The sequence below is a fragment of the Centropristis striata genome, chromosome 5, assembly GCF_030273125.1.
Source record: "Centropristis striata isolate RG_2023a ecotype Rhode Island chromosome 5, C.striata_1.0, whole genome shotgun sequence".
NCBI lineage: Eukaryota > Metazoa > Chordata > Actinopteri > Perciformes > Serranidae > Centropristis > Centropristis striata.
The window spans coordinates 29,079,677-29,097,821 of record NC_081521.1 but is presented as its reverse complement, the minus strand read 5'-3'; the positions used below and the strand labels follow the sequence as shown (position 1 = coordinate 29,097,821).

Genomic DNA, 18,145 nt, shown 5'->3' with positions numbered 1-18,145 from the left:
AATTCAACACAACATTAAAATGGAAGTATCTGTATTTATTTCAATGGTTAAACATTTACAGTAGTGTGCAGAGATCTGGTAAACATCCAGTGTATTACAGTATTTATTGTACTATTAGAAGTGAATCAAACTGAAACGTTAGGGAATGTAATAATATTTTGTTGAATCTTTGTTCATATAAATTACAGTCATAATAGTAAATGAACCATTTTCTACTCTTTATACATGAAGCCATCTACAGTAAAGTACATTTACATCAGAATCTCCTTAGAGAACAACCAGCTAGAGGAGTATAAATACACATGCTGCAGAAGCAACCACTTAAATTACAACTAACAACACAGATATAGAAAAAAAATAGAGTGGGTATAAACATTTCATGTGCCACTGGAAGAGTTTAATTGTTGATTATAGTGGTTCTGCAGGTCTCAGCTCAGTTACACTGCGCTTTTGGTCATTTGGGAATTTTTACACTTACTGAGGGGAATTATGAAGGCCTTAAAAGGACACTACATCATGGTGAGGAGTACCATATAAAAGTTGTATACTGTTTTTTCTTACACGATGACGTCCCCAAGGTTGTCTTGTGTTAGCTTGAGACCTTAGACTGTATGTAAATATGTATGAAAATGAAGCCAAAACTTTTCCCAGATACGGGAGCTGCCGTCTTGGCCATTTGTAGCCAGAGTGTGCATAGTAGTGGCTAGGGATTGATTGGGATAGAATTGAGGTCCGGTCCATACAGCCGCCCGACCAATTATGAGTCAATCACAGCTGTCAATCATGACGTCTAACCCCCGTTTTATAGCAACAAATAACCAAATAAATCGTATTTTTAAAAAATGACACACTTGAACATACTTTACTGTGATAAGAAGTTCCTAAAATGACCAAAACCATCCTTGGGAAAAATAAATTTGACGTGTACTTAGATTTTTCAGTTTAGCCCATCCGCTAACATGGAGGAGGCGGGGTTTATGACTGATACTGCAGCCAGCCACCAGAGGGCACTCAAGAGGTTTTGGCTTCACTTTTAGTGAGCTGTCATTTCGTTTATCTTTCTATTCAGACTATGGTTAAGACTTAAAATATTCTTCCGAAAACATGCATGCATAACAAACGGAAAGTGTGATGATTGAGCTGCATTATGGGAATTGTAGGATCCAGTGTTTTTTGAAGCTTCACCCATAGAGACTTTAACACATCTCTGCCTTTACTTCACCAACTTTGACCATTATTTTTAAAAATATTTATTTCACAACTTTATGAAGTGCAACACTAAATCGCTTGAGTTCCCCTTTAATTCAGTGCTTGACATTAAAAGGATTACTTGATCCTGGTTGATTAGTGTAACACAACAATGTCTAGATTTATTTAACTGGAGCTAAAATTTAAAATCAGTACAAGTGAAGTAAAACTTTCCATGTAATTTGCGCCCCAGGGAGAATTCCATAGGTGTCAATTTCCTGTTTTTTAAAGGACAAATATATATATATATTTTTTTACTGTCAAGAGATGAAAAGAACAAAACCAACAATGTCCAACCTCCTACCCAGCCAGTGGCACTCAGCCCAAACCCCAACTTGTTCCTACTGATAACAGAAATTATAAAAATTAGTAAAAATATCAATATCAATATTAAAAAAGGCCACATCATTCCCTACAAACAGCTGGGCATTGTAGTTTTTAGCAAACGTCACTCAAATTGGACCAAATAGTGCATATGTTGGGGACTATTTTCAGCTGTGGATTAATACACATTTGGTGCTCGTGTCAGTATTTACATCAGTAGGACCATGCATGTGGAACCAAACTAAAAAGAAAACTACAGTGTGTGTTCGTGGTCACACAGGGACATCCAGGGCAACAGTGCAGCTTGTTGATGTGTTTTTACTAGTTTTATAACAACAGTGGAGCTCTGTGGCACAGAGGACCCAGATGATGCCTGTCAGTAGGATTCATACATTGTTGGTTTTGGTCTATTTGTGGGATTTGTTGACAATAACAAAAAATAAAGAATACAGTCAGCCTTTAATCAGACTAGGACACTTATGGGAAAAAAGTATTTGTTTAGGTGTTAAGAGGATAGTCTGTCCTTCATTTAGGTTGCAGTAAAATTTTTAAATGATCTCTGAAATATAAACTCTGCAATTATCTGGAAAACCATCAGAGTTGTGTCGCTCTCTTTAATAAAGAGGCAAAGATGTTTTAACAGTCCACAGCTGGGATTGTTAAAACATGGATGGAAATGAACTGTTGCACACTGAAGCACTGAAACACATCAGGCTTTCATTCCTTCTTGAAACCAGTATACATTTATACTCAACACGTGGATGACACAGAGTGCCAATTTCTCATCTGCCTTCTGAAATGAAAGCAGTGCTCAGTGTGAACAAAGACAGAAAGATAAAAGGCTTCTGATGTGTCCTCATGCAACTCAGTAGAAGGATCTGCCTCGAGTGAGTTTTTGATGTTGTAACATTACATGAATGAATCTCCTGCAGCCCACAGCCTCAGAGCCATCTGACTGAAGACAGTCCACATGAGACACAACCTCAGATCCCTTCGGCTATCGATCTGACAATGATTTAGCCTCTGGGGGGAAACAGCCATATACGATAACGACATCCACACCAAGACTTCCTCTTCAATCCCTGTTTACTGTCATATGAGCAACTTGAGACATGAGTTTAGAGACGATGTTTAGGACGGGATTGATTCCCAAGTAGCTCAGTTTGGCTCATTAAGGGTGCTTTCACAGCCCAAAGTTTAGTTTGTTTAAATTGAACTCTGGTGCTTTTAAAGCCTCATTACGGTTCGCTTGGTTGCTTGTGAACTCTCCAATCATACACTGGTGCACCAAAACAACAGGGTCTTGCAGAGAGGGTCTCGGTCCATTTCCAAGCGGACCCTAGTGCGGTTGGATTGCATTGTGAACGTAATATGACCAGAATCCGACCCAATTAATGGAAATGAACCAAAATGCAGTGGATTGTGGGCTACCTGCGCATTGAGATGTACTCAGATAATATTATAAAAATGAAATTTGTGTCCTTCAGTTTCACTCTGTTGGCTACCACTGAGCTAAAGATAATTTGTCATTGCAGAATTATTGCAGAATTAACATTTTAGCTCAAAATAATTAATATTTTTAATTAATATTTACCTTTGTTGTAGAAGCAGATCGTGGTCGACCCGGGGCCTCAACAGGAGCCCGTTTTGAGCATTTCTCTCCAGATTAGTTTGGTCATAACACCAGATCAGATTACAGCCGGTATAATCTAATGTACTCTGTTTGTGTTCCAAGATTGCATTTCAGCCAATGCATTCTGCCTTATTTTCTCTCCACATGGGCTGTTTACCTCCATTCAACTAAATGCCTGCTCAAACTAGGATTATGAACGGAAACCAGAACTCTTCAGATACCAAAATCTAGAGACAGACTCCTGTGACATGAACCATGAAATGCACACATTTACCTTTAGATATGATTACATCTACCCAGGCTGGTAAATAACCTTAAAATGGTAATAAAATGCATTCACAGAAAGCATGCAAAAAATGATTGCACCTCCCTTCAGTGTGGCAAGACTGTTAAAAATGTCCTAATGTGAACAAAAGAGTCTGATTGTATAAAAGCCTTTTGAACAGGAGCATCATTTTTAAGACTGTATCGGCAGCTGGCATGCTAAAGGAAAATGCTTGTTTTAGCAGCTGCACACTACACACACAGTAGGTCCCACATCCATCTAAAATAAAACAATCATCCAGAAGCTTAAAAATGCAACTTAGCGGCTGAAATGCAGCTTTGACACAGGACAGGTTCCAGTCAAAGTGGTTAGTCTTCCCCCTCCAGTTTCTGCGTGACACATTTGATGCGGATATTTTCTCGGAGGTTGCGGAGGCGAGCGCTGCGACTCGTGATTTCCTCCACGTAGGTTTTGGGGAACCAGCCCCGTTCCCCATCAGACAGTCTGATGCCTTCCACCCAGCCTGGAGAAATAAAACATCCCTTAGCCATCAAGCAAACCGCCTAACATACACTTCTACAGCTTATTTAAAGCTCTGATAGCCACTGGGACAACCAGATCTCATTTATGGCCACGTTCATTTAGGTTGGAATGCAGTTTATCTAAAAGAGAAATTCTTACCATCACTCGTAATGGTCTTAGCATGAAGAATGTCGGCCTTCTCCAGAGTTAACTCATCATGTTCTTGGGCCTGATAGCTTTTGATGCATTGAACCTGGGCTATGTCTAAGAGGAAAAGTCAGGGGAAAATGAAAGAGAGGATTAAAAGGTTTACACAGATCTATAGTGCACCTAAAGCTCTCCACTCACCATCATTCTCACTGGCTTGCTCGATGTCTTCGCGTGGATCGGATGGAAACATGGCTGTGATCCATCTCTGCTTCCCACTCCTTGGTAGACACAAAATAGGGCAGTTAAAGCACCGTGAGATAAATCTTCCAGCCTGTACTGAAGATAAGTTACAGTTGTTACTCACTCAGTGTGCGACTTGAGCAGGATCTGGTGCTTGAGCTGCTGGCCTTCACACAGCTGCAGGTGGAAGATGAAGCCTGAGATTCCCTGCAGCTTCTGACTGAGGTCCTTCACTTTCAGCTCTCCTATCTTGGCGTGTACAAACACCATGAACTTCCATGTACTGCGAAAATACGTTGAATAGCCAGTTAGTGAAGCCACTATGTGTGGAATTTGTATCTGGATGTAGCATTTCAAATTATTCTGATGGTGTATGTTTGTAGAAAAGTGAATCCAATGGCTGCTGCTGTGTTTCTCTGAGCTGAAGCCTGGTTTTTCTATCTAACAATACTTGTGGAGGCTTTCTGGCTTTATGTTGCTTACTTACTTCAGAGTTGATTCTTCAAAAGGAGAATTGACAATCTGTCAAAGCAAGTTTATCATTTCTAGCAATGGCTAAATAGGATTTTGACAATTTTGAAATATCATGTACAACTTGGTGCAGGAACTGTAATTAAACCAGGACAGATATGGACACAATCAACAACAAGCCCCGACCTATTGTGGCCAGAGTTCTGCAGTTGAAGGACAAACTTTCTGTTCTGGATAAAGCTAGAATCTTGAAGGGCTTAGGCATTTTTATCAATGAAGACTTCTCAGATGAATGAAGGCAACTTGAGAGGCGACATTGCATAGTGGACTTATAACAAACTTATTGTCCATTTGTTTGTTGTTTATTGTTACTTATTGTTTGTTGGGACCTTTTTGTGCAGATCCTTTCCTTCATTACTCTTTGGGTGTGCATATACAGTATGGCATGTGAGCATTGTTTGCACATAGATTTAGAACAATTAACATATTTTCTGAGGTCACTTTCACATATTAAATCTAGTTGACTCTGGTGGCGATTCAGTAGTGAAGTTGCAACATAGTTGCATTTTTTATTTGGTTTGGTTTGCTCGCACACTGTGCTTTATCAAGCGCACCAAGTGTTTTTTTGATTTTTTTTCACTTTTATGTGACATTGATCCGCTGTGGGATTGAATCCATTAGCCACCATACTGACTTGTTTTTGTGTGTGTGTTCTGTGATCGTCTGGCCATATTTGGATAAGGGCCTATATGTCATCATTAGACCATGTCTGTCCACGAGACATTTTTCAAGCTGCTACTACCTCAAGACTGAAGACTTTTCTGTTTGCGCTGACTTTACTGCACTGTAACTTTTATTCCTTTGATATTTAAAAAATATATATTTTATCAGCCCGCTTTCAATTTTTAAATTTTATATTTGGATAGGCAGTGTTCAGTTTTTATGCTCCACATATATGGAACAAACTCCGAGAAATGATCGGCAGCAACTCTCAACTCTGACTGAAGACTTTTCTGTTTGCCACTGATTTATAGATTCCCTGATTCCTAAAAGGGCGAAACCGGGTGTGCCGGATAGACTAAGGGACTCCTCTAGTTTAGCGATATGAGTAGAGAATTTGATATTCAAAAAAAATTATATTTTATCAGCTTGCTTTCAATTTTTAAATTTTATATTTGAATGTACTTCTATATTGTTACCTAAATATTTTATCTGCTCGTTTTTAGTCTTAATTTTTTATATTTGAACGTCATTTTATATAATTCTCTTTTAAATGCTTTTAATGAAAGGTGCTATACAAATAAACTGGCCTTGCCTTGTCTTGCCCTGCCCGATATTGATTCTCAGATTTTCACAGATCTTCAAATTCAACCCAGAACACGCTGTGATCTGGTGCGTTTCCTTCGGTTCAGATTGAGTTCTCACATGCAGTGAACTGAACTATGCACTTGGAAGCGAACTGACCCCTGTTTTTTAGCAGACCAGATTTCATTTGAGATTTCACACTAGCAAAAACCAAACAGACTGTTCGACAAAACACATCAGAGTTTGTTTGAAGCGGACCAGCTCAAGTGTGAATGCCCCCTGAGTGTTCCTTGTTGCATATCACAAGTCATCAATCAGTGCAATATTTGAACTTGAGTGTACATCACTCACTCCTTCCTCCTGGACAGCAGCAGACAGTCATTGAACAGGTGAAGGTAAACAGGCTTGGTGGGCAACTTCAGCTTCGATCCAGAAATACTCATCATCTGAGTGTCCACTTCCAGGAGCTCGCCGTGTTTCACCAGCCAGCGGGACTGAGAGATCAGAGGGAAGATCTACAAAGAGAGGAAAAAAGTTGCTGAATAAGAAACACTGCAAACTTTTAAAAAATGCAGATAAAAACAACAATTTACTAAAGACTTCACCCACCTTTCCCTCAAAATTGATTTTCTTATTGAGGTGAATAAGCTCCTCCATCCTCTTCATTGACTGCACACTGGAGTTACATTCTTTGATGATCTAAGAAGACACACACACACACACACACACACACACACACACACACACACACACACACCAACATGGTTATTACTGTTGAGCCTCGCCACTGATAATACTGCTTCTCATCCAAGTGGCTATTACACATGATAATCACCACCTTTTTTAGCTCATTGAAAGCTTTCGTGGCAGTGTCCTCATCTCGGGAGCCCGGTGTCGTCCTCTTTAAGATGTTCTGAAAAGTAAAGAGTTTTTTGAGCACACGCCAGAAGAGTAAACAATACTCTTGTTATGCACTGTCGGGAAAAAAACCTGCTGTGGCAAATTGCTCAGCCCGTCCAAATATTACCCCATTTACAGTTCAACGTAATTTGGATTCAAGTGTGAACACGAATTCTGCAGTTTAATCGTGTACCTCCACCAGCATTTTAAGCCGTGTGATCCTCTGAAACGGCAGGATTAGAAAAGAGGTCAGAGGAAGCCTTTGGCAGATGGGATCTTCTTCCAAACGAGCCAGGATGCTGGGGAAACGAGGGTTCTCGTGCCTGAGTAAATTCAGAGAAACACTTTAATGACTTTTAGTGAAAGTGGGTGTAAATTCCAGCATGCTCTCTACTATGAGAAAAAAATGTTCAGTCTCTTCTAGATTAACTTTCTGCAAGTTAAGTCATGCAGGTGTAAAATAACACCTTAACACCCTGAGAGGAAATTATGGACATCCAGCATGAAACTGTAAATGTTTCTGCACACACTCGTGGCTGTATTGCATAAAATCCAACTTACAGTCATGGAAAAAGTTATTAAACCACCCCTTTTCTTCTTTCTAGCCATTTTCCATGGTTTTCTTGATAATGATTTTGGTTATTATCAAGAAAACCATGGAAAATGACTAGATATCAGCTCTTAAATTAAACTTCTATGAGCTATTTTTTGTTGTTATCATTATATTTTTCCAAACAAATGTATCTTTAGTTGTACCAGGCATTAAAATGAACAAGAAATTGAAGAAAACAAGGGTGGTCTAATAATTTTTTCCATGACTGTATATAGGGCTCAAACATCTGAGATGTTATACGTTGACAGTAACTCACAGCAAACGCTGGTACGTCTGCTCCTGGTACGCCTGGTTGGTTACATAAGGTAAATAAACTCTTCTCAGAGCTGGGCAGTGATCCAGGACGATGTCGCACACATCAAAACGCAGAATGTCTTCCTCCAGCCTGTGCTCCAGGTCCTGAAGAAACCTACGAGCGAGCAGAAAATACACTCAGAGAAGGAGTTGGACGACTGCGATGTTAAGATAAAGAACTGTGGAGGCAGCAGAGGCATAAGAGCTCTTTTAGGTCTGGCTCCCAACTATTTAACAGAATTATTAACTCCATACTAGCTGCCCTGCGTCCTTAGATCCTCCGGTGGTGCCATTCTGACCATTCCAAGGCCAAAACTGAAAACCAAAGGTGACCGTTTTTTTCTGCCCCGACTTTGGAACGAGCTGCCCAAGGAGATAAGGCGCTCAGAGTCAGTAACTTCTTTTAAATCACTTCTTAAAACCCACTTTTATAGACTTGCTTTTATGTAATGCTTTCTATTTGACTACTCCTTCTTACTTCTTCACTTTTTACATTTTAAGTCTGTGTATCTGAGAATGTCTTGTGATTGTTCCTCCTCTGTCTCTTATTGTTCTTCTTTTAATGTAACTATTTTTTTTAACCTGATGGCATCTTTCTTGTTGTATCTAACTGATCTCTGCCAGAGGTCTTTGCAAGCTGCTGTTTTTAAAAAGGTGCTATATAAATAAAGTTATTAAAGTCATTATTAAAAGAGCAGCGAATCACTTCACCTCTCACTGACTCCTTTGACTTCAGGCAGCTTGGAGAAGAGCCACTGCTTGTCCTGAGCTCCGAGACTCTCGGCCAGCTCCTGGGACAACATGAAGTGGTCCACTGCGATCGTCAAACTACGAATGTACGACGCCTCAGATGTCACCAGCTCAAACTTTGCCTGAGTTGAGAAAGACACAGTATGTCAGTGAGTCATCTACAGTTTATCAACATTGAGACAGTGGTTAAATTGGGCTGTCAGGGCTCAGCTCTCCCAAAATACTGGACCACTGAAAAAAACTGTCAACCCCATTAGTCACTTTGACATGGAAAAATAGGGTCCAGGTTGAAAAATACAAAAAATCCCCATTTACTTAGCACTTCTTCAACAATGTTAAATCATTTTTTACACTGTTTTCTTTTATTATAATAAAAAAATTATTAAAACATGTTTTCTTCGTAGTGACAAACGCAGTCCTAAATGAGGTGATGAGGTTTCTTAAATTTTTGTCAATGTCGATTTCCTTACAGGGTCTCTGTAAGACTTTTTTAAGGCCATAATGAATACAATTTAAGACCCATTTCACATCCATACTGGAAAAAGTACAAGAGGCAGGACGGAAATTCAGAGACCTGGAATTACTTGCAAAGTATATGAATTCATTCCCAGCTCTTCACATTGGAATAAAAAAAATTCTTAACCTAACTGAAAACACCAGAAGCCTCTCGAACTAATATTTGTTAAGAACTCAGAATAAATCGTTTCGTTGAGTTTTCTTCGTTTTGTAGTTATGTTATAGCGAAAAATCGAAAAATATAAAAGTGAGACTGAAGTTTATGCATTTGTTTTAAACAAAAGTAACGTTAATACATTTTTAAGACCTTTCAAAATCGAATTTAAGACATTTTATAAGATTTTAAGATAATTTTACACATTTTAAGGTCTTAAATTCAAATTATTGGATTCTATACGTTATAAGAGTTTTTAAGACCCCACGGATACCCTGCCTTAGATCAGGTTCAGTCTAGGGGGCGCTAATGCAAGTTAATGGTAGCCACCTGCCATAAAATGGAAAAAAGGCAGAAGAAGAAACCTTGGCGCACTTTTCAGTCACCAAGAAAGAAAAGATGGGAGGGAGATACAAGGTACGAAGAAATTGACACAATGTTTCAATTTTACAAAATGATACCATAACTTTAACACAAGATAGTTTGCAGCAGTTGTCAATCTCTGATAGTTAGCTGTTACAATAAGCTCTAGTTTTGAGTCACACATTGAAATATCTCTTGTAGTTTATCGACACACACATGCACCCATGGTAACCCTGAAACTACAGAGCCCCCCCCAAAAATGAATGCCAGTTTAACCTCGGAATACATAACAACAAAATCTGCAATGACTCCTTCACCTCCTGTAGCTTCCGCTCCTCGTTGCTGAAGTTGTCGAGCTGCCCGCTGGTTCGGACGTCGGGAATGTCTTGCCACAGTGCAAAAGCAGAGCCTCGTGACGAGCGGAAGGAGCTGGATGGAGACAGATTAGAAGGCGAAGGGGTCCCGTCTGAACCCTCGTCCCTGAGCCCCTCCTCCTCGGTGCCCGGCTCCTTCCCCTGCTGCCTCTGGATCTCTCTGTTGATGGCTACATCGCTGTACTCCTGGTACAGAATCGCTGCAGGAAAGTGAAAAAAAATGACAGGGAAATTCAATCAAGTCTCAGTTCAATTAGGTGTAACAGGTTATGAAAAAACAATGTTAAAAGAAACTCACAACTTGGTAAAAACCGTGACAATCGATTTGAACTAGCGACAGTTGGAAGTGCGCACAAGTCCTCCTCTATGGATTTCTTTCGCATTCTGTAAAAAAAAGAAAAGTGAACTGACATCAATACATGTGCTTTAATCTTTGCAGTTGATGTGTATAAATAATTAAAGTCCCTATTTACCCAAGTTTTGTGCTCCACCGATGCAAAGGCATGCCATTGTCACTGCTGGGCAGAGCAGGTGCAGTTCCTACAGGACTGTGGGGGGCGCTATCACTAGAGCCTCCTGAGCTGCGGTGCTTACAGTTGGACTTATCTGAAAAAGATAACAAGCAGACAGTGCAGGTGTGAGGTCCAGGGAAGTACGCAGCACATAATGATACAATGAGCTTAATCAGTAGCAACCTGCAGGTCTGAAAAGTGAAGCCAATGCAAAGTCTCTTAAACCTGCATTCTGTCTGATGGCCAGCAGGGGGCGACTCTACTGGCTGCTAAAAGAAGTACATTTTCAATAGCCTAGTGTCACACGCAGTTTCCCTGTGTAACATGTCTTATTTTAGTGTATTATAGAGCTTAAGTTTCAGGGATCATTCACTCATTTGGATGTTCCTCTGTGAGGAAGCAAATAACAAAGACTACTTTTACATATAGACGTCTATGAAGGACCCTACTTATCACTCGATTTATTGCCTCAGTAAACATAAAGGGTTAATGGTCTCAGTTAGAAACAGATATATCTGTTTACCAATATTATCAGCCTATAAAAGGCATATCAGTATTCATTGGTATCGGTATATATGTTGTTCAATATGTGCCTCTTTTTTCCCCGCAAAAAACAATGCTTGGGGTGATTTAGGGATTATGCGACCTGTTTATGTATTTTTATTGATTATTTATTTAATCATCAGCAATCAACTGACACTAAACACATTGTATTCATATGTATTAAACTATCCATTTTATTTGTATTAATTCTTGATTTTTTTTAGTTTTCATTACTAGAATTGGTTGGCAATGTAATACATTGTATACTCGTGTATAATAATGTTAAATATTATTTAATACACTTATTTATTTAAAGAAGCAGCCTTCTGAGTAACTTTTTCCAGTTATATTGGTGCAAAATCAGTGCACATCCTCAAAGAAAAGATCTATTTTTATTCCTATGTGGTTAATTATATTTACCCGACCAGACAAGTGAGTTGTTAGATTTTTTAGTTTGATGTACTATATTACTTGCCCCACCAAATAAAGCACTCCTACTGTGTTATCTGTTGTTATTGTTGAGAATCGGAAAACGTTTTAATTCCACTTGTTCCAAATGTTGACCTTTGCCCTCTGGAGATAAGTCTGGGAAAAACAGCTGATTTTCTTTCATACAACAGCGTTAAAGTTTAAGGTCTTACATATATATCTGATAGAGGTGGTGGGGGGGAATCTACACAGCATAGTATCGGGATATTTTGCGTGGCAATATAATATCGATTCATGGTCGCCAAGTATTGATATTTGGTGTTCTGATTGCCCGCTGTTTCCGCTCTTCCTGAGGCCGTAGCAAGCTCACTGTTAGGAATATACTGGTTATACTGGTGTCAAATGAAACTACAAGATCTAATTTATAGGCACCAAGTATGTAAGGTAATGGTGTCGGAAGTTGTGGAAATAACGCTGCAAAGTTAGGCTATTTTTTTTCATGTTTCATTGTGATTTTCAAAGCGGTCATGATACCTCTGACATCATGCTCAGTGAAAATAGACTGTCTGGATTCCCACAAGTCTCCTCTTTACATACATGGCTGCCTCCCTGTAGCACCCTATAATGTAATAATTTCCTTATAAAGTAATAACGCCTGAAAATGTAATAAAATTTGCACTTAACTCGATCGAAAATGTAATAAAACCCAATAATGTGATAACTTGCGTAATCAGTTAGGATATCTTATTACATTATTTGTGAGTTAAGTACACATTTTATTACATTTTCAGGTGTTATTACATTATCAGGAGATTATCACATTAAAGGGTGCTACACACCCAATTCAGAACTGAGAATTTTCTCTTATTTGACAAAACAAGTCTTGCTTTAATTTAATTTTGAGGACACAAAATACAGTTAAAAAGTTAAATCGCAATCTATTGTATCACACTCAGCATATCGCAAAATGCTTAAAATTGCAATAATATCGTATCGTGACTCAAGTATTGGGATAAAGTGGTGTCGTGGGGCCTCTGGTGATTCTCTCCTCTTATATCTGCATATGTACTTTGCCTGTATTCTAAGAGAACAACTGTTAGTGGTACATGGTATTTACTGTTTCTGCTCTTGGCTGCTTGTTGTAACACAATAAACTGTTACCACGTCGTTGGTTCTGTTCTCTACTCACAGTCGGTGTTGGGGCTGAGGCTGCTGGAGCTCTGTCTGTCTCTGGAGGCGACCCGTGCCGACAGAGACTTTCCCAGCTTCAAGGTGAAAGAGTTTTTTCTCTGAGACAGCTGCAGTCGAGATATCAGCTCTGAAGCTGAGAAGCGCCGCCGCTCTTGATCCACCTGACGGCTGCGTGGCAAAAAGCTCCCTCCTGTGGCACTGGACGTCTCTACACCCCCACTGTCCTCCCCTAACGAGTCCTCTATTATATGCAGTGGTTCTGCAGGTAAGTTGAAAATATCATCCTGACTGAGGTTTGGGAGATCTGTAAAACCGTCTGTGGATGAAGTGCTTGAAATGGCCTCCAGGGAGGATAGTCCACTGAGGTCCTCCTCCAGGAAAGACGCAAAAGGTCCTGGGAAGATATAGTCTGCGTCCAGGATCGGGCTGCTGAGAGACTCATCGCTCTGGCTGTCTGGGGAATAAACCTGCATCTTTCGCCCTGGAGACAAGAAAACAACTTTATTAGATTAAGTATAAAAATATATTCTAAAACCTGGTTTGTTATGCAAACTCACGGATAGACTTCTCTTTCAGTGAACCCTGTGACGTCCTCCTCTGCGGTTGGCAGGAGTCAGGGCTCTGAAACCCCGGACCTTCAGGTGAGGACGGGGAGCAAGGTAACTGAGATTCCCAGGAGTCTCTGTTTGTGTATAGAGAGGACAGAGGTAACGGCAGAGGGAGGCTAAGAGCTGCGTGGAGAGGACGACATACTGTTGTGATTGCTCTAGGTTTTTCTGTCTTCTCCTGCGAGGAAGTCCTGATACCATTATGGCATTCAAACTCACAGTCACCTGCAGGATTGTGAGAGTTCGAATTCAACGTCATTTTATGCTCATTTTCTGTCCTGTGGCAGCCGTTCTGCATGTCATTCAGTTCATTTAATGTGTGTCTGAAACCATTCAGGGGCAGGGAGTGTGTTGTGCATTGTGTTTCTGGAATAACACCTGGCCTCGGAGAGCCGAGACAGTTTAGTTTAGGAGTCGCTGGTGGTTGCAGCTCGATAAAAGCCAATGTTTCCTGCCGGCACACGGCGACATGCTTGTGATGGCACGGGTGGAGCAGAGGCCTGTCCTCCTGGGCCTCGCTCAGAGCCTGGGACTCCCCAGAGCCAGGGATCCACATGCTGGGACTCTCTCCTCGGCAGCGAAAAGCGTGAAGGTGGGGCTGGAAATCAGGAAAAGGTGAGAATCCATACCCGGGAAGCATGGCTGAATGGACACATGGGAGCTGCAGAAGAATAGAGGGAAAATAATGATTAACAGGTTTTACTAAAAACACTCATCTGTAGTCTTTTCTCAGACTATTCCACATGGCCTTTTTCGTTTTGTTTGATTTAAATGCCTCATTTAAATGCAAATTAAGGAAATCCTTTTACTGATTTTAAATGTATCAATTTATTACCTTGTTACATCGTTATATTATAATAAGGGACTGTATAAACATTATTAGTGAAGGTAGAGGGGTTGAATCTTCTCTGGGTAGAAGATGCTCCACACTATTTAATTTGAACCTTCCTCTCTTTCCTTGGAAAAAATCTGCAATACAGATTTATCTGCAAATAAACCTGATTTGAGTAAAAAGTTAGACCTATAGCTTATACAGAATTAACTTGTTTTCTTTGCTGGTGTAACAGAGAAAGAGCTATTCTGTTGTGTTGTGTTGTGTTGTGTTGTGTTCTTTAGGGGTGTGCTATAATAGTTTTTTCAAACATTCAACATTCAAAACGTACAAAAGTATCAGCATCAAAATATACTTAAAGTATCAAAAGTAAAAGTTATGCAGAATGGCCCCATTCAGATTGTTTTATGTATTTCAAATATATTATTGTTGATGCATTTATATAAGCAGTGTTTGAATTTTCTCAAGATAGGGCTCATTTAAACTACTTAATATACTGTTATGAGGTTTAATAAATAAAATAAATCTAATCACTTTAAGTTGATCATGTTTTTTTATGTTAAATCTTGACATGAAAAGTAACTAAAGCTGGCAGCTAAATGTAGTGGAGTAAAACATACAATATTTGCCTCTAAAAATGTGGTGGAGTAGAAGTATAAAGTTACATAAAATGGAAATACTCAAGTAAAGTACACATACCTTAAAATTGTACTTAAGGACAGTACCTGAGTTAATGTACTGAGTTACTTTCCACCACTGTTGACTTCTCATGGGGTTGTAGATGTTCACATTCCCATTTTTCTTACCACTTTAAACATTTCATCAATTTAAAGATGCAATGTGTAAAATATGCGCTAGACTTTGACATAGTGGCGAAATGGTGGAATTACAATTTCAATCACTTTCATCACTTGATGCCATGGGACCCAGAAACACTTTATCCCATAGACTTCCATTAAAACAAACATTTAACAAACGTCTGTAAATATCTTATTTCACTATCAGGATTTGATTCAATCAGTCCACTTACATTGGGATTTTATTCCAATTTGAGTATTGGGTTTGTCCACTCTTTATTAAAATCATATTCATTTTAATTAAAAAAAAAAAAAAACATCTTATCCGGGAGAAAACAGGTTTCCCTTAAAAAAAACATAATTGAGAATACAGTTCTGTTGTATGAGAACATAGGGCTGGAAAATTAATATGGTACAATTTCTTGTCTGTTACATCTGCAGTAACAGAGGAGCAAAATAAAGAAAACTGGAATGTTTCTTAAACAAATAAATTGGCCTGTAAGTCTAAAGCTGTAAACCACTTATCCAGCGACTAAATATGGTTGACTGGACACAATTCCCTGCAGCTCGGCTCAGTGTCGCCAGAGGATTCCAGTGATTCGACTGAGTGTAACACAGTGTATTCAGATATAATAAACAACAAGCAACGTTGTGTGTTTCATAAACTTTTCACAGTCTGTGGATGTTTACTTGATGGAAGAATGACTTTCTTAAATTGCTTCTGTACATTTTTGTGATTCATGCAGCCTGAGCGTGCGTGCGCAGAAGTTTCTGCTCACACTGAGCAGAAACTTCTGAAATAAGCAAGATGGACCCTGAAACTGACGCGTGCAGGATGTTTCACAGTCTCACACAGACACACATAGACACACACACACACACACACACACACAGAAACACACACTGAGTAGATACTTCTGGAATGAGCAAGATGGACCCTGAAACTGACACACAAACACAACACACACACACACACACACACACACACACACACACACACACACACTTAAGTCTAGTGTAGTGTCTCCTGAGCCGTGTCTTCCTGCTCTAATTAAAGACCTTTCTACACACAGCCTTCAGCCCCTGTACTTAACATCTAGACACACACACACACACACACACGCACACACCAGCTCCAGACAGAATACCACAACAGACAGACAGACAGAGGAAGAGAGCACATCCTCAGCACTCTCACCTTTCACCTGAGATCTACAGCCATCCATCACTCTGCTTGTTGGTTTGCCTTCCTGTCAGTCCACATTAGCTAGCAGCCACTTTTTCCTGATTGAATATTCACAGAGAGCGTCTGTGAAAACCCAGCAGCGGGTCATAAAGTTAGCTCCCCTGACAGCCTGTTGAAACACACACTTGTGGAGCTTCCTGAACAGGTAATCCTCGACTCCTGACTTAAACACCAGGTAACAGGAACTGCACAGATGCCAACATGCAGCACACACTGTCTCATACCAACTGTATGCAGAGGTAGGCTGGTTTATATCATTTATGTATTCACAAGCTATTAACTGCTACTCACACACACAACGACAAAAACACATCGGTCTTACATTCAGCCATCACTACAAGAGCTTCCTCTTATTTTTGGCAGAATATCAAGTTCAACTATTGGTTCTCCTAAATCATCTGTCTTAAGCCTGTGGTTTTATTTTAGTGAACAAAGTCGGCTAGATCACATTTACTGAGCAATAAGTTAGCTTAGCCACATTAGCTGATAGAAGAAGCCATTGTGTCATTGTGTTTTCTCACCACTGGCTTAAAGCAATGTGTAAGATATGTGCCAGTCTTTGTCATAGTGGCTGAATGGTGGAACTACATTATCTGGGCCCATCCTTGATGCCATGGGTACAGTGGCCCTGAGAGATCACAGCGCTGCAACTTAAGAAAACACATGCTAATACACAAAACACAAGCAACTTGAGAAAACATCTTCATCAATTTGACAACACAAGCATTTAGAAAACGCGCTGCAAAGACTACAAAACAACACAATAAAAATAAGCGCTGCAAAGATCACAACACAACAGAAGTGTTTCCACAGGACACATAAATGTGATACACATGCTTGTAATATTATGACTATTATTATATTATGTTATAGTATGTTATATTATGTTATTTCAAGATAATAATAATTTCAATGTTATAACGATCGATGGCGTGCTAACATCAGCCGGCGTGCTAGTGTTAGCGGGCTAGCAAGACCAAGACCAACTCGGTTGAGAGAGACCAACTAAAACGTGTATCATTCATTTATTTGATTTGTTTAACTGTAATGTTATTGATACAGGCTAGCGGGCTAATGTTATATATCACGTTATAATATGAAAATATTATCATGAAATGACGTTATAACGTTATAATGTGAAATCATCATTATCTTGAAATAATTTCACAAGATCACATGCATGTCCAGTCATGTGCATCACTTTTACGTGTCCTCTGGAAACACTTTTATTTGCAGCACTTTTTCTTATTGTGTTGTGGTCTTTGCAGCGCGTTTTTTTAAATGCTGCATCTGTGTTGACAAATTGATGAAGATGTTTTCTCAATTGGCTTGTGTTTTGTGTATTTGGATGTGTTATATTAAGTTGCAGTGCTGTGAGCTCTCAGGGCCACCGTACATGGGGTCCAGAACAACTTTTGCCCATGGACTTGTTGTGAAAACAATCGTCTGTGAATAACTTGTTTCACTTTCTGTCCACTAACATTTGGTCAAGTCGAGACGCCACAAGGTTAAATCATTTTATTCCCATTCAAGTTAACGGAGAGCTAAAACAGAAGTAGCCAGCTTGGGCTGCAGAAGTCTCTAGTGCGCTTACATTATGGGCCCCATAGATGCGGAAGAACTGCAGAAAAAACATAAAACATCCTGGTACTTTTATTCACGAAAGTCAAACTTTTTTGACTTCATGTGTAGGAAAGAACAGAAGTCTGCCTCCTCATAAAGATATGTCCAGAATTTTAGTTCAAAACATTCAAAAGACTAACAAACATCATCAACAGAATGTGAAGAAGTAACAGTTTTGATTGTATATTGAAGACTTCTATTTATTATGCTACAAACACACAGAATTAATGTAGATGTGTTCA

General features: G+C 39.5%; 1 protein-coding gene across 1 annotated transcript in view; it reads right to left on the bottom strand.

Annotated features, from left to right (window-relative positions):
• Positions 1 to 14: 14 nt before the first annotated feature.
• Positions 15 to 18,145, bottom strand: part of arhgef19 (Rho guanine nucleotide exchange factor (GEF) 19) — a 32,505-nt gene continuing 14,374 nt past the window's right edge. Inside the window, exons 2-16 of the mRNA XM_059333600.1 lie at positions 13,355 to 14,066; positions 12,796 to 13,278; positions 10,596 to 10,728; positions 10,421 to 10,506; positions 10,066 to 10,322; positions 8,677 to 8,837; positions 7,928 to 8,080; positions 7,252 to 7,381; positions 6,997 to 7,071; positions 6,768 to 6,857; positions 6,510 to 6,673; positions 4,507 to 4,665; positions 4,341 to 4,420; positions 4,152 to 4,256; positions 15 to 3,993 (exon numbers count right to left, since the gene is read on the bottom strand). Coding sequence (XP_059189583.1) covers positions 3,839 to 3,993; positions 4,152 to 4,256; positions 4,341 to 4,420; positions 4,507 to 4,665; positions 6,510 to 6,673; positions 6,768 to 6,857; positions 6,997 to 7,071; positions 7,252 to 7,381; positions 7,928 to 8,080; positions 8,677 to 8,837; positions 10,066 to 10,322; positions 10,421 to 10,506; positions 10,596 to 10,728; positions 12,796 to 13,278; positions 13,355 to 14,045 — 2,922 coding nt within the window. The 5' untranslated portion in view covers positions 14,046 to 14,066 and the 3' untranslated portion in view covers positions 15 to 3,838. The remainder of the gene's footprint in view (positions 3,994 to 4,151; positions 4,257 to 4,340; positions 4,421 to 4,506; positions 4,666 to 6,509; positions 6,674 to 6,767; positions 6,858 to 6,996; positions 7,072 to 7,251; positions 7,382 to 7,927; positions 8,081 to 8,676; positions 8,838 to 10,065; positions 10,323 to 10,420; positions 10,507 to 10,595; positions 10,729 to 12,795; positions 13,279 to 13,354; positions 14,067 to 18,145) is intronic.